At 40.1% G+C, this 16670-nt stretch overlaps 1 protein-coding gene across 1 annotated transcript in view; it reads right to left on the reverse strand.

The window, feature by feature from the left end:
• Positions 1-16429, reverse strand: part of LOC124801786 (serine/threonine-protein phosphatase 6 regulatory ankyrin repeat subunit A-like) — a 36189-nt gene extending 19760 nt beyond the window's left edge. The window contains exons 1-3 of the mRNA XM_047263100.1: positions 16036-16429; positions 3298-3454; positions 3148-3188 (exon numbers count right to left, since the gene is read on the reverse strand). Coding sequence (XP_047119056.1) covers positions 3148-3188; positions 3298-3454; positions 16036-16089 — 252 coding nt within the window. The 5' untranslated portion in view covers positions 16090-16429. The remainder of the gene's footprint in view (positions 1-3147; positions 3189-3297; positions 3455-16035) is intronic.
• Between the last annotated feature and the right edge of the window lie 241 nt (positions 16430-16670).

A 16670-nucleotide genomic window follows, 5' to 3' on the forward strand; every position in this document is an offset into this window, starting at 1 on the left:
TTACTGGCTGCCTTGACTGTGTCATTCCACCAAGCTGTTTGCTTCATCCTACTTTTACACACTACTGTTCCAAGACATTCTTTAGCCACTTCTAGTTCTGTGTCCTTGTACCTTGTCCATTCCTTTTCCAATGACTGTAATTGACTACATTCAACTAACTGGTACCTTTCTGAGATCGCTTTTATGTACTTGTGCCTGATTCCCTTATCCTGAAGTTTCTCCACTCTTCTCCTCCTACATATGGACCTGACCTCCTGCACTTTCGGCTTCACAATCCCAATTTCACTGCAGATTAAATAATGATCAGTGTCATCAAAGAATCCCCTGAATACATGTGTGTCCCTCACAGCCTTCCTCAATTCCTGATCTGTTATTATATAGTCGATGACAGATCTGGTTCCCCTGCCTTCCCAAGTATACCGGTGAATGTTCTTATGTTTAAAAAAGGAGTTTGTGATTACTAAGCCCATACTGGCACAGAAATCCAAGAGTTGTTTCCCGTTCCTGTTGGCCTCCATATCCTCTCCAAATTTACCCATAACCTTTTCATACCCTTCTGTTCGATTTCCAATCCTGGCATTAAAATCACCCATGAGCAGAACACTGTCCTTGTCCTTTACTCTAACAACTACATCACTGAGTGCCTCATAAAAACTATCCATCTTATCTTGATCTGTCCCTTCACAATGCAATGCTAGACACTGTCAAATCTATCCACATCAGTCGTTCGTTTACATACCTTATTGCAACTACGCTGGGTTCCATTTCTTTCTTGATGTAAAGCCCTACACCCCATTGTGCTATTCCTGCTTTGACTCCTGACAGGTAGACCTTGTATTCTCCCACTTCCTCTTCTTTCTCACCCCTTACCCAAATGTCACTAACAGCTAAAACGTCCAGCCCCATCTTACTTGCAGCCTCTGCCAGCTCTACCTTCTTCCCAGAGTAGCCCCCATTGATATTAATAGCTCCCCATCTCATTACCATTTGTTTGCCAAGTCGTATCTTAGGAGTCCCTGGTTTGTCAGTTAAAGGTGGGACTCCGTCACCTCCAAAGGTCCGAGGCATTTTGCTCTGATTGTTGCCAGCATCATATTTAAAGTACCAGGGAAGCAGGTTGCTAGCCTTACTTGCCCCGAGTCCCATTGGGTTTTACCCCTAATGGTTGAGGGACTAACCGGTGGATTTGGTAGTCTTTGCCGTATGAGCACAAAGGTGACCATGACTCAGAATATGTCTGAGATGCCCAGCCTTATTCCAAAGTATCTGGTATCCCGACTGTCGGGACCACTTACTTGGCCACTCATACATTACCCATGGTTCATGAACTAGGACATGACTACAGGAACCCACACCATGAACCACCTACACCCACGCAATTTTTTTGAGTGAAGTTATGTGAAAGATTAGGTATTTACACCTCCTCTAAAATCAAACTTACCATACTGTGAGCTCATATCAACAGGGTTTTTAACAGATTGACAGGGACACACTAAGCCAGACTTGGGGAGAACTTGCAGTGGTGTGGGGTACCTTCCGCCTTGCATCAAACAGTAGCTTGCAGAGTATTTATGTATATGTAGATGTTATAAACTTGATATCTGCAGTGTCAGTAGGGGCGGGATTGCACCAATAAAAAAAGCTAATTAGAGTAATGAAATTTTGGGAATACATTTGTCTATGTAACTTTTTTTATGTGATTAAAATTTCAAGATCATAGATTAATGTAAGTCACTGCAAATGAGACATGCTGGTACATTAATAACCAGTGTAATTACCAGACTGTCGAATTCAAGCATGCAAACATGCACGCATTGTGTTGTAAAGGCACCATCTGTCAGTTTGGACGAAGGAATTCCATGCCTGTTGCACTTGGTTAGTCAAGACAGCGATGGGTACTGCTGGTTGTGGATGACGCTGGAGTTGTCACCCGATTATGTCCCATATGTGCTCAATTGGAGATCTTGTGATCGTGCAGGCCAAGGCAATATGTCGATGGTCCATAGAGCATGTTGGGTTACAATAGCAGTTGGTGGGTGAGCATTATCTTGTTGGAAAACACTCCCTGGAATCTGTTCATGAATGGCAGAACAACAGGTTGTATCACCAGACTGACATGCAAATTTGCAGTAAAAATATATCGGATAACCATGAGAGTGATCCTGCTGTCATCTGAAATTGCACCTCAGACCACCACTCCAGGTGCAGGTCCAGTATGTCTAGCATGCATATAGGTCGTGAGCCAGTCCTCAACTGGCCTCCTCCTAACCAACACACAGTGAGCACTAGCACCAAGGCAAAACCAGCTTTCATCAGAAAACACAACAGACATCCACTCTGCCCTCCAATGGGTTCATGCTTCATACCACTGAAGTTGCAAATGGTGGTGGTCTGGAGCCAGTGGAATTCAGTCTACGGAGCACTTGGATTGGACCTGTCCTTGATGTAACTGATTTGTAACAGTTCATTGTGTCACTGTGCTGCCAACCGCTGCTCAAATTGCTGCTGCAGATGCAGTACAATGTGCCACAGCCAATACACCGAACACGATGGTCTTCCCTCTCCGTAGTGCCATGTGGCTGACCAGAGCCTGGCCTTCTTGCAACTGTACATCCTTGTGGGAACCACTACCAGCAACCATGTACAGTGGCTACATTCCTGCCAAGTTTTTTCTGTAATACTGCAGAAGGAACATCCAACTTCTCACAGCCCTATTACATGACCCTGTTCGACCACAGAAAGGTGTTGATGGCATCTTTTTTGCCTTCACAGTATTTTTGCACTGTAATATAGCTACAATAAACCTGTGAAATTGCTTCAATCATTTATAATAACCTAGTATTTCAAATGAGGGTAGAAGGATATTACAGTACTGGCATACACATACAATCTCTCACATATCAGCTTCTCTACAAGTCTGTGACACCAATTATGAGTAGCTATTTAAGTAATAACCTTACAATAACTTCCTGATGGAGCTATACACTACAGGTTCATTACGTGGTACATACGCAACACACTTTCAAAGCATTCACTTACTGGTGTAGTTCGATAACACAAGCTTGTTAACAACACACAAGTAAACGCCTTGCAGTGCATTCAAGAGTTAAAAAATACAAATGACTTATGACCCTAAAACCTTATTACCTTATTTTCACCTCTTATTCCACAGGCAATATTCGGATCAGCTGAAAAAAAAAAAAATCAATAAAATTTGTGTTACTGATGCTATATTTTGAAATTTATTACAGCAACACAAAAAGCAGAGAAACAAAAGAAAAAAATAAAGAAACATACCACCAGCATTTAACAAAACACTCAAGCAGCGGGAATTATCTGTAGTTGCTGCTGCGTGAAGAGGAGTTCGACCCCAAGAATCTTGACTGTTGATGTGTGCAACCTGTTCTCCACGCAATAAATCTTCCAACAATTCGGCATTGTCCCATAATGCTGCCTGCAGAAAGAATAACTTACAATTACTGACTAACAATAGGGATATTTCACAAAATATATGGATTACAAAATACCACTCATGTTTCACAGGTCGATATATGTATTTAATGAAATTTTCTAATGTATATAAATCATACAAAAGAAGAAAACAAAGTCAATACCAAAACACACAAATAAGAATACTGCATATACAATACACAGTTAGCTCAGGCCACGAGTATTTGGCATAATACTAAATTCACATTGTGTCAGTTTCACTAAATTCTCTGGCTAAAACTAAACTGACTTGCCATTAAACTACGCCAATATGTCACTTCACTGCAGTAAAAGTATTCATGAAAGAAGCATGAAATTATCCTCTATGAAACCTACAGACAGAAGACACAACATAAATATTAACTATTTAGTACATGGTACTTTTAATGTTCTTACGCAGAAAAAAGATAGAACAAATCACATACTTTCTGTACCCGGAAAGCTTAATGAAATGGAAGGAAAGCTGTACAAAGGAATTAAGGAGGAGACTATCTGTGGCAAAGAAAGCATCTGAAAAGGTGAAGCACTTGCTAAAAGCTAGAAGATTTCCAATAGAGCCAAGGAAAATATCTGCTAAAAGTTACACCTGAAGTGGAACATTATACAGCAGTGAACAGTGGACAGTAAAATATTTCAAAAGGTTTGAAATGTAGCTATGGAGAATATTGGTTAAGGTGAAGTGGACTGATAGACTTAAGAATGAAGAACTAATGAAGAAAATATGGGAAGGAAAGAGATTGTTAAAATTGATCACAATGAGGAAAAACTCTTGGCTGGGACATTTACTGCATAGGAATTATCTACAACAAAGAATTATAGAGGAAAATGTGGAAGAAATGAGAGGAAGAGGTAGAAAGAGATTTGGAAGAAATGGACAAATATGATGATGCATGATACTCAGGAAAGGACATAACAGAGAACCTCCAATTGAAATATGGGATAACAGACACATTAAAGAAGAAGAAGTCAACTGTACTAACACCTGGCAAACTAAGCAACAGCTGACAAAGCACGTAAAATGTAGAACAGATTAAATCTTTCAGTGGTGACATCATTTTAAGTTGTACATCAAAAACTTGCATTTATGGTTTTAAAAACATGGAAGTACAATCTATTTAGGCTCCACATCTTCCTTTAATGCCTGGGTAGCAATGTACATTGATACAATAAAAAATCATGGTAACACTTACATTTTTCAGTGTTTGCGTGCAGAGACGAGGGTGATTCAAACTGGCATTACCATGTGTTAAAAAATTACTCTGATTTGTCACTTAGTTTGGATGGTTTTCACCCAGATGGAGGAAGTGTAGTGTCATTCAGTGATACACTTTTTGCTTTTGGATGGGAAAATGCATGTGATACAAGCAAAAACTCAATCCTAATTTAGGTGGCCGTTCACCACATATGACAACAGTTGGATACAAGATTATGAAAAGGATAGTTGCTACTTATCATATACAGGAGATTCTGAGTCACAGATAGGCTGAAAGCTTTGTTTGACAGTCTTTCTGTTGTGTCTGTCTGTGACTCAGCATCTTCACTATATGATGAGTAGCAACTATCCTTTTCATAATATTGTCATTATTCCATCCTGGACTTTCATTTTTTTTATTTTAACAGTTAGAAACAGTGCAACAAATTTAAATATGGTCCAACATCTGTTTTTGATGAGGATCACCAGGATGCCCAGAAAATGAGGTTACCGTGGAAAGTGCATTGCAAATGGTATTTCCCATTTATTTCACTTATGGAGCACTGAAGGAATGACTGCTTAAATACCTGTAGTTAGTATAAATTTATCTTCACTGTCCTTATGGGAGCAATACATATTGGGCTGTAGTATATTCCTATATTTATTGCTTAACATTCATTCTTGAAACTTTGTAAATAGGATTTTGCAGGATAGCTGGCACTTATCCAAGCATCTGCCAGTTCAGATTTTTCATATCTACAAGATGTTCTCTAGTGGATCAAATGAATGTGTGACCATCCACACTGCATTTTTCTGTATACCGGGTGATCAAAAAGTCAGTATACATTTGAAAACTTAATAAACCATGGAATAATGTAGGTAGAGAGGTAAAAATTGACATACATGCTTGGAATGACATGGGGTTTTATTAGACCCCCTCAAAAAAACAAAGTTCACAAAATGTCCGACAGATGGAGCTGGACAGCAAAATGTCAGTGACTGCACATGACAATCGTGTATAAAAGGAGCTATAATGAGAGAGAGAATCAGATGCGCCAGCAGTCGCAGCATGTTGACGTGGCGCTTTTAGTGAAGCTGTATTATCAGAATGGGGAACGTGCTAGTTCAGCGTTACGATCCTATCGCCATAGGAAGGGGATTCGAACGGGTAAAGGTTCGTTGACAAATGTAGCTGTGGCGAGAATGATTTCGAAGTTCGAAGCCACGGGTCGTTTAGACGATAGACCCCGCAGTGGCCAACCGAACACAAGGTGTAATGCTGCTGAGACAGTTCAGGAAGAAATGGAGACTGTAGTTGCCTATGCACGGAGAAGTCAGCGCTCATGCAGTCGCACGTCGCACCGGCATTCCATACACTACTGTTTGGTTGGCACTTAGGCGTACCCTCCGATGCTATCTGTACAAAATCCATCGGCATCATGAACTGTTACCTAGCGATTTAGTGAAGCGGAGGGTATTTGTGGTGTGGGCATTTCAAAAGATGGCGGAAGATGACAATTGGTTGAGTAACGTGTTGTGGACCGGCGAAGCTCATTTCACACTCGAAGGTCTGTCAACGCCCACAACTGCAGAATTTGGGCTACAGAAAATCCTAGAACTGTCGTGGAAACTCCATTGCATGACGAGAAAGTTATGGTATGGGCTGGATTTACCACATCTACCGTTATCGGACCTTTTTTCTTCGAGGAAATGCATGACTCTGGTTTTGTAACTGCTACCGTGACGGGTGAGAGGTACGCCGATATGTTACAGAATCGCATCATCCCCAGCCTGGCTGATAAACACCTGCTGGAACGTACGATGTTTATGCAGGATGGCGCTCCACCCCATATTGCTAGACGCATGAAAGATCTCTTGCGCGGGTCGTTTGGTGATGATAGTGTGCTCAGCCGCCACTTTTGTCATGCATGGCCTCCCAGGTCCCCAGACCTCAGTCCGTGCAATTATTGGCTTTGGGGTTACCTGAAGTCGCAAGTGTATCGTGATTGACTGACATCTCTAGGGAAGCTGAAAGACAACATACGACACCAATGCCTCACCATAACTCCGGACATGCTTTACAGTGCTGTTCACAACATTATTCCTCAACTACAGCTATTGTTGAGGAATGATGGTGGACATATTGAGCATTTCCTGTAAAGAACATCATATTTGCTTTGTCTTACTTTGTTATGCTAATTATTGCTATTCTGATCAGATGAAGCGCCATCTGTCGGACATTTTTTCAACTTTTGTGTTTTTTTGGTTCTAATAAAACCCCATGTTATTCCAAGCATATGTGTCCATTTTTACCCCTCTATCTACATTACTCCGTGATTTATTCAGTTTTCAAATTTATACTGACTTTTTGATCACCCGGTACATCAATAACCCCTTACTGCCCTATTTGGTATGGGTCCCACACATCTGAGCAATGCTTTACAGTGTCTGACAAAAAGTGAAGGGCCCAAAAGACATTGTCAGATGTCAATGTAGCTTTCGATATGTACACACCATCAGCTTGTATGTAAAATGATCAGAGCTGCAATTCTCTGTAAGAGGTAGAAAGCCATCAGAGAGTGTTAGCGTTGTTCATGCCCAGTGTTGTTACCAGACCTACTAGGGTATATAGGGGTGTGATGGTGTTGTGTGAACACTGTGGTGGACATGGAGACACAGTGTACTAGTGTGAGACAGCATTAGCAGCACTTAACAGAGTTTGACAGTTTGAAAGGGGTCTCACAGTGAGTTTCCAGTTGTTCAGCTCTTCAAATTGGGCAATAGGGACACTCGCGTGTGATAGTGGCCCAAAGTTGGACTGCATAGGAACCAGAGGGCAGGTATGCTCGTCATCAAGATTCCAGTCACTCACATCTGAGCACCTCAAGAGAGGACTGCCACATTGTGTACCAAGCACATTGCATCCCCTTAACATCTGTGCCTGTTATCTGAGAACACATAAAGGACTCTCTGCAACATTCTGTGACACCCTGCACCTCTGGTTGAAGACTAGTAGCAGCCAGACTACAGAATTATCATGTCATGCATATGCTGCCATTAATCTACATCTACATCTACAAGGATACTCCTCAAATCACATTTAAGTGCCTGGCAGAGGGTTCAATGAACCACCTTCACAATTCTCTATTATTCCAATCTCGTATAGCGCGCAGGAAGAATGAACACCTATATCTTTCTGTAAGAGCTCTGATTTCCCTTATTTTATCTTTCTGATTGTTCCTCCCTAAGTAAGTCAGCGCCAACAAAATATTTTCGCATTTGGAGGAGAAAGTTGGTGATTGGAATTTCGTGAGAAGATTCCGTTGCAACAAAAAACGCCTTTCTTTTAATGATATCCACCCCAAATCCTGTATCATTTCTGTGACACTCTCTCCCATATTTTGCGATAATACAAAATGTGCTGCCTTTCTTTGAACTTTTTCGATGTACTCAGTCAGTCCTATCTGGTAAGGATCCCACACCGCGCAACAGTACTCTAAAAGAGGATGGACAAGTGTAGTGCAGGCAGTCTCCTTAGTAGGTCTGTTACATTTTCTAAGTGTCCTGCCAATGAAACGCAGTCTTTGGTTAGCCTTCCCCACAACATTTTCTATGTGTTCCTTCCAATTTAAATTGTTCGTAATTGTAATTCCTAGGTATTTAGTTGAATTTACAGCTTTTAGATTGGACTGATTTATCGTGTAGCCGAAGTTTAACACGTTCTCTTTAGCACTTTTTACCACAACACAAACAATTTTGTCTTGACTGGAGCCATGACCAGGAAGCATGGACTCACTGGCGAGTAGGGGTAGTGAGGTGTCCCATTTTTTCTAATGTTTTGGAGAGGCTCATCAATGTTACTCCTGGTGTCATAGTGTATGAAGCCACAGGGTATGACATACGAGGTGTGGCAATAAAGAAACCAGACTCATGCGCTAACACTCTACTGAGAAAATATACACAACTTAAATGTTGTCCCCTTCAGGTGTAGTCCCCACCCCGATCGCTGCACTGCTCCATGTAAATTTTCCACTGTTGGAAGCAGTGCTGTAAGTCTTTTTCTTTTATGCTGTTGAGGAGGCTCATTACTTTTTCCTTCATTGCATCCATGGACTCGTACCCGGTTCCTTTGAGTGCAGACTTCAGTTTTGGGAATAGAAAGAAGTTGCATGGGGCTAGGTCATGAGGATACAGTGGATGTTCCATTATTGGAATGTTGCTTTTCACCAAAAACATCTTCACAGGCATCACATTATGGGCCGACGCACTGTCTTGACAAAGAACCCAAGTGCGATTCATCCACAGATCTAGTCTCTTTCATCACACACATTCATGGAGGGCCTTCAGAAGAGTTACATAATAAGCCTGACTTTCGGGCACCCAATCAATGTAAATAACCCCTCAGAAATCAAGGAAAACAATCATCATTGCTTTGAATTTTGATTTGCTCATGTGTGCTTCCTTCCTCCTAGGGGATTGAGGACTCTTCCAATGCTTGGATTGTCGCTTAGTCTCTGGATTGTATTAGAATATTCATGTTTCCCACACACAGTTACTTTGTTGGATAATCAGGGTCATTTTCAATGTTTTCAAGAGTGTCAGCACAGCTGTCCATTCAATGTTACTTTTGCTCGTTTATAAGGATGCTTGGCATCAGTGTAACACAAATCTTTGTCATGCCCAGATAATCTTGCAAAATCTAATGGTTTCCTTATTGATGCAGGCAAGGTCTGAAACTACTCAAACAATTCCACTGACCTTCTCCGCAATCTCTTTAGTTTTTGAAGTGGAAGGACAGTCTGATTTTTTATCATCTTCGGTGTCTTCCGTAGCATCCTTGAAACTCTTAACACAATCAAAACCTTGTGTGTCCAACACTGATCACCATAAACTTGTTTCAAAAAACTGTAAGTTTCTGTGGTGAATTTTCCAAGTTTTGTGAGGAATTCAATGTTAACACGTTGTTCCACTTTAGCGCATAGCACAGCTCTGATAGGGCTCAGACACATGACCCATTTCTAGGAAGACTCACAGCTAGACTAACCACCACAGTGGCATGTAATTTTCTATGCGTGTCAGCAAGGGTCCACGGTTATTCCCCAAATCTTCTCTTTTTCATCAATGAATCCAGAAATGCACACAACAACCAGTCCAGTTTCTTTATTGGCACACATGGCAAGTTGTGGACACCCTCTCATGTGAGAGTGTCAGATTGCCATTTTTTAAAAGGACAATACATGTGCACACTTGGCATGTGTCTCTATATACTGTCTGCGTGGTGTTGAGGTACTCCTGTGGCCAACAAGATACCCAGATATGTCCCCAGGACATGTGAGGGACCATCTCAGATGTCAACTCCCTACCAGTGCCAGTATCCAGGATACTCAGGACTAGTTACAACAGTTGTGGGCCAACTTTATGACAGCCTTTCCAATGGAATTTGTGCACGTGTCCAGGCCAGAGGGGGTGCAATATCATACTGATAAGTTGGCTCATACTGTCAAGTTCTTTCTAAATTTGACTCAACTATTGTAATCACTAAAATAAGATCACATTCCCGCTCAATCCCATGAAGTTTTATTTCATTTGTGTTTTGAGTGCTTCAGTGTTTTTGTCAGACAGTGTAGGATGCAGTGTATGAATATTTTGCAAGAAATCTCCTTTGTAGACAGATTGCATTAACCCAGTATCGTACCAACCAAATGAAGTGTGCTACCTGCATTACCCACAACTGAGCTTATGTTCCATACCATATCCCCACGGACATTAACACAGTGGCATTTGAATGAGTTGACCAATTCCAATGGACATTCAGTGATATTTGCAGTCACAGTAAATCAAAATGCTTCTCTCGACATGCAACCTGACACTTCACAATAATGTGACCAAGGATGACATTCTCAGGCAGTACAACATGACACCTACTGTTGAGAAGATGGGGGACCTATGTTGGTATGGGCACATGCTTTGAGCAGGTCAAGAAATAATAATAAAAACCTGAGTTTTTGTTGAAAATTGTTAGTCAGTGATCTATTGGGAGTCTGAGGCAACACTGGCTTGATACCCTCCATGTAGACCTCTTGATAGCAAGTCTCCATCCTGACGAAGCACAATATCGTGACAAGTGGAGATGAAGAGGCAAACGAGCGAATCCCATTGAATTGTGGGACAAATTTTGAGAAAGAAGATGCTTTTTGGAAGTGTACAATTTAATAGTTCTGAACATTAAATGCAAGACACCTGTCTTTGCAACACTGTGAAATTGCATCAAGACCTGGTTGAATATTAGTCCTTTTTTCTTTCAGACTGTACATCATTATCAATGAGTGTCATCACCTTAAAAAGTCTGAGGTATATTATTAATATACAGCATGAGTTAAAACATACTTCCCTGGGGCACACCTGAAGCTACTCCTACATCTGTTAATAAATTGTCTTGTTAGGCGCATTCTGCATCCTCTGACCAAGACACTCTCAATTCCATCACAAATTTTGTTTGACAACCCATATGCCAGAGTACACTCTTTCAAATTATGAAAGTAGCTGGAGTAAAAAACAGGAAGTGAATGTTTATATACAACTTGTACAGAAACCAGACAGCAGTTACAAGAGTCAAGGGGTATGAAATGGAATCAGTGGTTGAAAAGGTTGTGGCCTATCCCCAATGTTATTCAATCAGTACATCGAGCAAGCAGTAAAGAAAACCAAAGAAAAATTTAGAGAAGGAATTAAAGTTCAGGGAGAAGAAATAAAAAAACTTTGAGGTATGGAGATTACACTATAATTCTGCCAGAGACAGCAAAAAACTCTGAAGAGCAATTGAGCAGAATGGACAGTGTCTTGAAAGTAAAATATACAATGAACATTGACAAAAGCAAAAGAAGGATAATGAAGTGCAGTCAAATCAGGTGATGCTGAAGGAATTAGATTAGGAAATGAGAGACTAAAAGTAGTAGATGGGTTTTGCTGTTTGGGCAGCAAAATAACTGATGATGGCTGAAGTAGAGAGAATATAAAATGTAGACTAGAAACGACAAGATTAGTGTGTCTGAAGAAGAGAAATTTGTTAACATCAAATATAAATTTAAGTGTTTGGAAATCTTTTTTGAAGGTAGCCTTGTATGGAAGTGAAACATCGGACAATAAACAGTTCACACATGAAGAGTATAAAAGCTTTTGAAATGTGGTGCTCCACAAGATGCTGAAGGTTAGATGGGTAGTTCATGTAACCACTGAGGCAGTACTGAAAAAAAATTGAGGAGCAAAGAAATTTGTGGCATAACCTGACTAAAAAAGCGACCAGTTGGTAGGACACATTCTGAGACATCAAGGGCTTATCAATACAGTATCGGGGGAAATATGGGGAGTAAAAACCGTAGAGGGAGACTGAGAAATGACGATAGTACGCAGGTCCAAATGCTGTAGAGTGCTGTAGTTATTCGGAAATGAAGAGGCTTTCTCAGGACAAACAGGATGCAAAGCAGCTGTAAATCAGTCTTAGGACTGGAGACCACAACACAAAAAACCCATATGATCATATATTCATTAATAAGTATTGGTGTTGTGCTGAGACAAATGTTTTTCGAAAGTCAGGAAATAGCGCATCCACTGGGCTGCCTTGCATTATGGCTTTCAGAACATGAGTAGACAAAAGTGCAGGATGGGATTCACAATGTGAATGTTTCTGGAATCCATGTTGGTTGGCATGGAGATACTTCATTACATTAAAGCTCGGAAAACATTCAATGTTTCTGCAAGAGATGGGTGTGAAAGGCATCTACCGGTCACAGATTTTTGTTTCCAGCACCTACAGTATATCACAGTTAAATACAGACTAACTCAGGAGTCCTTTTTAGTTTTAACCACTCCAACTATTTTTTAATGCTGCTGAGACTAGTATCTGGAGCTGCACTTCTGCATTTCCCCCCTTGTAAAGCAAAATTTGGAAATGGAGTTCAGCATTTCTACTTTTGCTTTGCTTCCTGAATTTCAGTTCTTGTGTCATTAGTGGATGTCTGGGCACTAAAGCACAAGTTAACAGCCTTTACAGACAACAGAATTTCTTAGGGTTTCTTGAGATCTTTAACAGTCTTTGTAGCTTTCCCTTCTGACAGACAAACATGTTTCCATTAACACCTGCCACAGATTGAGAGCCCTATGCTTTATTTTACATTCAAGTGCAGTCATTCCGGTTTCTTTTGTAGTTTCTTTATAGAGACTGTATAACATGGATGGTACCTCCCATTGCAAACCTTTCTACTACATGCATGCATGTATTTATGTAGTTCTTGGTCAATTATTCTTCTAAACTTGAACTACAGTTCCTCTATAAGGTCCTGCCCCTGCTTGTTTAAGTTTCCAGTTCTCTTTTGCCACAACTATCTCACAGTCATTGATACCAATTTCAACATGATTTCCTCAAAGAGGTCAGGTCTATTTGTTGCCATTAGATCTAATATATTACTGTTATGATTGAGCTTCCAACCTATCTGCTCTATGTAGTTTTTAAGAGGATGCATTTTGTTTTGTGTCACAGAAAGATTTTGTCAAACCCACTGCTTACAGAACTATAACTATCCCACTTGGTTGTTGGACAATTAAAGTCTCCTTCAATGACAACAGTATGATTGAGGAACATATGCACAGGTGGACTCAGGGTTTTCTCTAAAGTTCTGGTTATATTTGGGGGTTGTGGGGAGAGGGGGGGGGGCTTGGTAGTCTATAAAAGGAATCAATTTTTTCATTTTTATTTATTTATTTGTCCTTTGATCATTCAGCACAATAATACAGCACATGTCAGGTACATGACAGAAATAATATATACATGTATAAACACGCACAGATTATGATAAGATTAGGTGAAGATAGGGCACGAAGTTGGTCATGGTCTTATCAAAGGAACTAGTCCAGCACTCATCTTAGCAACTTGACAAAACCATGGAGAACCTAAGTCGGGATGGCCGGACAGGGTAGAAACCCCACTTCTCCCAATTACGATCCAGTTGGTACCTTTTTCACCAATTTATCACACTACCTGAGCACTTCACTTAATGGTACACTTGGTTTTGTGTTTCTTGTCACTATGTACTGTACATACTTCTCTGCCATGATTACAGGTAAACCCTTTCCATGGCTTGTGGATAAGATGAATATTTCACCCTTCACCTTCTTATGACAATGCCTGATATGATTTCTGTAGTTTATAATTGTTTTTCCTCTGCAAGTTTGTGCATTCATGAATGTTAAGCCTAGATTGTAATGTGAATGAAATCTGTCTATGCTTGTTTCGGTCAATTAAGCATTCTTTTATGACACTGCAGTACTTTTCACACATTTTCACTGTCTTCAGACAGAGCTTTGTACCTGTTTTGTAATGGAACACTGTATTTCAGATCATGCAATACAGAACAAAAGTATCATTTACTCCTACTGCCTGAAGATTTTTGTCCACAAAATACCACTTTTGGTAGATCACCCAGACATTGCATCACATTCTCCAATGTACATTTACACATCTGTTTCAGGCAACAACTCCTCCAGTTGAAACCAGACGTCCATACAACTTGAACTTTCCAGACAATACTGGGTTTTCCTTTAATGTACTTCTCATAGTAGCAGTCCAGTTTTTGTTCAAATTTTAGATACCTTTTTACCCCGTGTATCTTATATGTCAAGAATTTAAAAGAATGTATTCCAATCAACATTGCCAAAATTTCTCTAAATACACAAATGCTGTAAATGTAGGTTAGCCGTTTATCAGTCTATCTTCTACGGTAAGCCACAGTGTCAGCACGGACCTCCGCCGGGACCGGCAACACAGTCCATGACTGCAGCGACTTAGACCGCTCGGCTAATCCCATGCGGCCCACGACTTATTAAACTGATGATTCAGAGCTTCTCACATCTATCAACACCTACCTTTTTTGGAATTGAGATTATTAAAGTCTTCTTGAAGTCTGAGGGTATTTCTATACCTTACATATCAGGAGAGTATTTCTGTCACAGTTGATTCTTGCAACAAATGTCACCTATTAAGGAGGCCTTGTTTTGACGCAGATCTTTCTGCCTATTTCATCCACTGCTGCCTTCACTATTTCGTCTTTCAAAGCTGCCCATTTGTCTTATGAGGAGTTCCTTTTCCTGGCAACAGTTGTTTAAGAAATCCTAATATATGATATGGAGGGGGGGGGGTATCTTCTGCCATGCACAACAGTGGTTTTTAGAGTGCAGATGTATGGTACAGGCAAATGTAAATCTGTATGAATTGACTGATTCCAACTGTATCTATTTGATATTGTGCATAGGATATTATGTTCTTGCATTTCATGAAGCACACAATTTCACATTTCTGAACATTTAACCAAGCTACCAATCTTTGAACCACTTTCAATCATTATATATAAAAAAAACTAGCTAGTATTTCATTATCGATTACTGCAGCATTTGCAAAAAAAGGGGGCAAGCCTGGGTTTACCAATGTTTTACAGAAGAGAAAAAAGCCCCTAACAAATTACTGATTAATTTCCTTGTACCACCTACGCTAGTAGCTGCAAAGACTAATCATCTGAAGACACATAGAGAAAGATTGATGCACATCTGATTCCAGAATATTTATGCTATTGACCAACCCTTACCTGAAGGGAACTGACATTTCATGGATAGCAACAATCATGCTATCATTGTCCACAGCAAGATATTTGAGAATGCAGATGTTGTCAACAACCCTAGACATTGTCTCTGCTTGTCATAAAACAAACACACTCAACCCACACACAGAAAATCTACGCAAGTTGACTTTACCTGAGAAATCAGGAGGCAATGAGGAACTTCTAATTCTCCTGGGGCGAAACAGCAGTACAAAACAGAAATATCCGAGTGTCACATTGGACTGCAGCATTGTTTGGATGCCACATAATAAGTATATGTCACAAGTAGTGCTGTATGCAAACTGGAAGAAATATAAGAGTGACCGCTTCTGTGTTTGCTTTGTGCTACATTACATCAGTATGTCCATGTAATTAACGGCGTGGATTGATGACTACTATCAATGAGACAGGCTGCATCATTACAGGTTGTCTACTATATTGTCCTATGATGATCAATGAGAAACACATTTAAGATTCGTACTTCTCTTGTGAAACTTAAGTCTCCTATTCTGTGTAGAAACTTCAAACAGTGATTGTTAATATAACATTGCAAACCGCGGCCTGTTTCTCAAAAAGCTGTCTTAATCATCTAACATTTTTCGTCCAACAAACAAAAAAGAATATTTCACACTTAATACATGTAACATAAAATATTACACATCAAATTCAGACGCTTAATTTTACATGCATTTTAAATTTTGAGATTACCTGGTGTAAAAGCCTGCCAGGAAAATCTTCGTCTTCAGGAGTCAAATTATCCATGGTTCAGTAGACACCCACTTACTTCTTCCATATACAGCCGGAAAGGTGGTTAAATATAGCCACAACAGAGGATACTATCTTTCCAGAAGAAATACTAATACGTAAAATTTGCAACATGATTGAGATAATGATTTTACTTTCTTTCGTACAGACGAAACTGTCAATGATTTCTAAATAAACATTCTGTTCAAAGATCTTGACGAAGACATGTCTGACTGATGAGATACAAACCCGTTTGACATTAGTAAACTGAAATAATTATTGCAGTAATGCATCGTTAATTCTACAGAGACAGCAAAATGACCTGAATGGACATAAATAACTAAAGTTCATTGCATTATTTCCATTTATTCCATTCCTCTCTAGTTTTTGACGCACTTTCTCTCTCAAAGGGTCCCGATGTTGCAGACGACGCTACCGATGACAGTGAAAGTTCTTGTAGTTTTTGTAGCTTCTCAAAGCGTGAAGAGGAAGTCGCGCAAAAGAGAAGGTTATTGTAGCGGACCACCCACGCAAGAGTCCGCTGTTCGTCTGATAGTCTATACCAGTTTCATACAGTAAAACCGCGTTTGTTAACTTTT

This window comes from Schistocerca piceifrons, chromosome 1, assembly GCF_021461385.2.
Source record: "Schistocerca piceifrons isolate TAMUIC-IGC-003096 chromosome 1, iqSchPice1.1, whole genome shotgun sequence".
In the NCBI taxonomy this organism is placed as follows: Eukaryota; Metazoa; Arthropoda; class Insecta; order Orthoptera; family Acrididae; genus Schistocerca; species Schistocerca piceifrons.